This window comes from Trypanosoma conorhini (genome assembly GCF_003719485.1).
Source record: "Trypanosoma conorhini strain 025E chromosome Unknown Tco_14.4_contig_00753, whole genome shotgun sequence".
Classification (NCBI taxonomy): Eukaryota; Euglenozoa; class Kinetoplastea; order Trypanosomatida; family Trypanosomatidae; genus Trypanosoma; species Trypanosoma conorhini.
The window spans coordinates 2,635-7,629 of record NW_021704840.1 but is presented as its reverse complement, the minus strand read 5'-3'; the positions used below and the strand labels follow the sequence as shown (position 1 = coordinate 7,629).

At 57.6% G+C, this 4,995-nt stretch overlaps 3 protein-coding genes and 1 non-coding gene across 4 annotated transcripts, besides 2 other annotated features; all 4 read left to right on the top strand.

Moving 5' to 3' along the window:
* Positions 1–418: 418 nt before the first annotated feature.
* Positions 419–438: a microsatellite.
* Positions 439–559: 121 nt separating this feature from the next.
* On the top strand, positions 560–631 carry Tco025E_08332. Its single transcript has one exon. It is a non-coding gene; the product is annotated as a tRNA-Asp (tRNA).
* A 286-nt stretch (positions 632–917) lies between these two features.
* Tco025E_08331 (uncharacterized protein) lies at positions 918–2,000 on the top strand (the record flags this gene model as incomplete). Its single annotated transcript, XM_029375182.1, has 1 exon — positions 918–2,000. One exon carries the CDS (start codon positions 918–920, stop codon positions 1,998–2,000), a length of 1,083 nt encoding a protein of 360 aa, XP_029224720.1.
* A 389-nt stretch (positions 2,001–2,389) lies between these two features.
* Positions 2,390–2,466: a sequence feature (GA-rich).
* Positions 2,467–2,497: 31 nt separating this feature from the next.
* Positions 2,498–3,580, top strand: Tco025E_08330 (uncharacterized protein; the record flags this gene model as incomplete). The annotated part of the gene is made up of 1 exon (XM_029375181.1): positions 2,498–3,580. One exon carries the CDS (start codon positions 2,498–2,500, stop codon positions 3,578–3,580), a length of 1,083 nt encoding a protein of 360 aa, XP_029224719.1.
* Positions 3,581–3,989: 409 nt separating this feature from the next.
* On the top strand, positions 3,990–4,910 carry Tco025E_08329 (uncharacterized protein; the record flags this gene model as incomplete). The annotated part of the gene is made up of 1 exon (XM_029375180.1): positions 3,990–4,910. One exon carries the CDS (start codon positions 3,990–3,992, stop codon positions 4,908–4,910), a length of 921 nt encoding a protein of 306 aa, XP_029224718.1.
* Positions 4,911–4,995: the final 85 nt, after the last annotated feature.

Genomic DNA, 4,995 nt, shown 5'->3' with positions numbered 1-4,995 from the left:
GCTTGCTCTCTTCTTTTCTTTTTCTCGCACTTTTTGTGTGCATACGAAGAGAATAAAGGTTTATGCGTCTTTGCAATGTAAGCAATTAATCGTGTGAATGTGTGTGGGCGTGTGCGTCTATTCATGACGAGAGGTAGGAATTGACACGTGAGGCCGGCGCAGCGAGAGAGGCAGGCGCCAATCGTGCCAGTTCTTTGCTTTTTCAGCGGCTCGGCTTTCTCTAACTCGGTCTCTCTCTGCGCCTGCCGGCTTGCCGCGGCGAAGCTGCGCCGCACATATGCCATATGCCTCTCGCGACTGATTCTTCTTGTTGTTCTCTCACTCTTGCTTTTTTTTTTGTGGATTGTAGAGACTTCTGCAGACAACCGGCGGCCAGATGGGGCCCAAGTAATAAGTGGGGTGGCAGGGGGCAGTTTTGCTCCTCCTCCTCTTCCTCCTACCACCGGCTTGCGCGCAACCGCGTTGCGTCCACATGTCGGCAGCATTTTTTCCTTCTCCGCCGTGCCGTCACGCAGCCTCCGCTTTCAAGTGCGCGTTGTCTCCCGCGCCGGGCCGCGTGTTCTCGGTAGTATAGTGGTAAGTATACCCGCCTGTCACGCGGGTGACCCGGGTTCAATTCCCGGCCGGGAAGTTTTTCCCTTTTAATTGCTATTTGTTTTTTATTTCCTTGATTATTGTTGTGGGAGTAATATTTGCCGTTCCTTTGATGCGTGGACTTGTCTTATTTCCGTTCCCAGAGGGGCATAATAGTATTTGCCGTGGGAAACGACGTGCCTACTTTTCTCTGCCGCATTCATGGGTGTGTAGGGTCGCTGTGTGTATGTTAGCTGCTCTTCGCTGTTGCTTGATTTGCGGTTTTGCAGCATAGATTGGTCTTGGCTAGCAGTTATTGGCATCCGCAAATTGTGCCGGCTTGAATGGTGCTCGATCACGCTCCCGTGACGGGGCTTTTGCTCAGCATCTCCGCCCTCTCCATGTCCCTCACTCCTCGGCACTACATGGCGTGGCGGCACGCGTACGTGGCGCCAGGATGGAGAACGACCATCAGACATCTCCCACTGGAAACATTGCCGTTTGGGTCAATTGGCGTGTCTCCGACGGACGTCATGTGCACCCTTTTGGTGCTGTTTCAGATGCGAATCCTGGAGCGGCGTTGGGGATCCCCATTCTTTCTCGCCTTTGTCTTGACCTCTGCCATGACAGGCTCTGCACTGCTTAACATGCTCGTCACGGAAGCCACACCGCCCTTGAATTTGGACCAGCTGCGCATTTTGTCGGCGGGTGGTTCGATCGTCCCGTTGGTGGCCCTTGCCACGCGCTACCTCCTTGAGGTGCGCTCGCTTCGCCGGTGGCGCGTTCCGCTCCTTCAGTTTGCCCTGACGGAGTGGTCCTTTGTCCTTTTGCCTCTCATGCGGCTGGTGTTCTTCCCCGCCACGGAGGTGCTCCCGAGGACGCACAAGCAGGGGGCTATACAGGTGGATATCGGTTCCTGGACGCGTGTACTGCTGGCTCTCTTAGGCATTCTTTGGGGCATCGCCTCCAGGGAGACCTGGCTGCTTACCTGGTGGCTTAAGTTTTCCAGCCGTTACATCTGCCGCCCGTTTATCAGGTTTATTCGCCCCATCCTCTCCTGCCTGACTGGCCCAGCAAATGTTGTGGAGCTTGGCATTCCGCGGCAGAATAACAGCGACCAGTCGGCGCCGGGCGGCCGCTACACCGTGGATAACCTTGCTGGACTCCGCGACGATGGATACCCGCGCGTGCATCCTCGGCACGGGTCTGTGGATGCGTCCCTTGGGGGACATGTGCGCCGGCGACACGAGCCAGAGGCTGGGCCTCACAGCGGTGCATTTCTGCTGGGGGATGCTGTCTTGGACGAGCGGATTGCCCAAATCATGGATCTCGGGATGGGGTTTGACGCGGAGACTGTCCGCTCCGCCTTAATCGATGCAAATGGATACGTCGACATTGCCGTCGAGAAACTTGTGAGCCATCGCTGAGTGTGGTAGTTGGAGTGATGCCGTGCGTTTATGTCCGTTTGCCTGAGTGTACGTGTGAAGCGGTACCTGGAGTGGGGGTGGGGGGGCGGATGGGGAAGATGGGGGCAGCCATTTCGCGCTGGCCAACATTGCAACGCATCGTCCATGTCATTTACATGAAGCTGTTCTATGCAGTGGAGAATGACGGTGCCGCATATTTTCCCTCATATATATATATATAAACAGTTATAGGTCTATTTATCTGTGATTCGCCTTATTTGACTCTTTCTTCCTCTTTATCTCTCTCCCTGTGCATGTGTGCGTCTGTACTACAGCGTGAACGTGCGAGAAACAGCTGGTTCTTGTCCGCATGTATGATGTGGTGTGCGTCCGTGTGCATTGCCGTCTTGTCCTGCCCCCCCCCCTCACCCTAGCCTCGTCACTCTGATCACCCGTCTCCTCCTCCTCCTCCTCTCCCCCCCCCCCTAGTTGACGTGGTGCGGGCGTGGAAGCCTGCCATGATGCAGGAGCTGCATGCGATAGTGCGGCAGGTGCTGCGTTTCCACCCTCGCACTGTGAGCAATTACTGCCGGACATTGCCTGGCGATCCCCACAGCCTCGCGACAGTGGATGCCCGTATGGCCGAAGTGGCGGAGCTCCTCGTGACGGAGCTCATTCGTGTGTTGTCGCATGGCCTACACGAAGGAGGGGAGTTGTGGAGTGTGCTGGAAACCCTCGAGCGCGTTCCAAACAGGCTCATTCATGGAGACGCAAACGGCGCGTGTGGGACGGCACAGCATCGGCTGAGGTTCTCAGGGCAATTAATCTATGTCATCAAGTCAACCTTTGTGCGGTGTACGTCTGCCGCTCGCACCCGAGCCCTAATTCGTCTGGCACTCAGTCAGGGCGTCCTCCTCGCCTCACTGGAGCTCATCGCCCGATGGAACGCGGCGGAACTGGCGGCCTTCTACGCCGACCCCGCCTCGAGCGTGCTCTGCAGCGTGGATGGCGAGCTGTGGGACGCCTTCCTGCGCGCATGCGCCCCAATTGGGGGCGTGACCCTCACGGAAATCGGGGCCGGTGTGTCAAAGGGGGTTTCAGTGGTGAAGTTTGACATGAAGCTGGCGCTCCCCGACCCCGCTGGGGACGAAGTCGAGCGCAGTGGCGCCGACGACCGCAACATCAGCGTGCCGGCGGGCGCAGGTGGGGGCGGTAGCAACGGCGACAGGGCGGCGGGGGGCGAAATTTCCCCGCACGTGTGTGGGGCGGCAGTTGGGCCCGGCACCATTGTGAGGGTGCAGCAGATACCCGTTCATGGCGGCCTCGCGGAGCAAAGGCAACGTCGTCGTAGGCGAAAGAAGCAGGCGAAGTACGAGGAGTTGAAAAAGTTAGCCTCTGCGGATGAAGGCGGAGGCGGAGGCAGCGCGAAAGTTCGTGCGCCTTTGCCGCTGGCGGAGGAAGCCATGGCCACGGCTGAGGCGAGGAATGTGGATCGTCTGCTGGATCGTGCGGAGGCGCTTCTGCTGGAGCGCTGGGAGAAGCTTGCCGCCACGATTTCCGCGCACGAGTCCTTGTTATTTGAACGTGAAGATGCTGGGTAAGGAAGCCGCCCCTCGTTCCCCTCCTGCTTTGCCTCAATTGTTCCCGTTCGCTCTTTCTCTGTTGCGTCGTTTTGGCCTTGTGCGGAGCCTCCCCGTTTGCTTTCGTGGTACACCTACATCCGCGTATGTGTAAAGTAGTATGCCTACTTTTTTTTTTGGGGGGGGGGTGCAGCTTCATGTGCGGCGGGCACACTGCGTCTGTGAGGGGTGGCCTGCGCAGGGGTGTTTTTGTATTTTTTTTTTCCCACTCGTAAACTTGCGTTCTCACTCTCGTTCTCTCTACTTCTTGCTTTACTCTGTGGTGGCGGGGGAAGTTCATTAGCAAGGTTGATTTGATCCGTTTAAAGCGTCTTTCCTTCTTCTTTTCTGTGTGTGTGCGTGTCTGTGAGCAAAAAGGGGTGAGCAGGCCATGACCGCGTTTGGACGACTCTGCAGTGAGCACCCCCGCTCCCTCGCGGCGACGCTGACCGTTGTGGGCGGCTACCTCGCCTTTAAGGGGGCCGCGCTGATGCTTTCCCACCGCCTGCGGGCCCGCATGTTAGTGAACCTCAACAAACTTGAAAAGGACATGGTGCACCTTTTTCTGCACCACCGCTGGTCGCACGGGCCCAACCTCTTCCCGCAGTGTGTGAAGCTGGAGACGTTCCTGCGCCTCGCCAAGATCCCCTACACCGCGCACTTCACCTCCGACGCCTCCCTCTCTCCGACGGGCCGGCTGCCGTTCATCGTCTACAACGGCACCGTCATCGGCGACGCGGAGCTCTGCATTAAGTTCCTGAATGAGACATTCAAGGTGGGCATGAACGACGGGCTCACGCCTGAGGACCACGCCATTGGCCACATCACGCGGCGCATGGTGGAAACCTCACTCAACTACGGCCTGCACCGCAGCATTCTGGTGGACCGACCCGAACTCATGCAGCAGATGTTTGTGAAGGAGTACCTAGTGCATCCCAGGCCGGCGCGGCGGCTCGTGAACAGCATGCGACGACAGGTTATCAAGGCGCTAACTGCCGTGGGCTACAACACACTTTCAAAGGAGCAATACCCGCAGGAGTTTCTGCACGAAGTTCAAAGCCTTGAAACCCTGCTTAGCGAGAAGCCGTTTCTGCTAGGCGACAAACCCACCAGCTACGACTGCACAGTGTATGGCTGGATGCATGTGGCGCGGGAGATGGGACCACATGGCCCGGCAATAAGGTACCTCAGGAAGAGCAAGGTCCTCAATGACTACCTCCTGCGCATGAAGAAGCTGGCGTTTCCTGACATCCATGAGCTCGGCACTTCCGCCGAGTCGCAAAAATTTGTTCCCTACGAGCAGACTCCATGATTGTTAGCACGACGAAGGATTTCACTTCTCGCTTTCTTGTAGAGTTTTGATGCCGCCAGCTTCCACTGGGTGTGGAGGGTGGGGG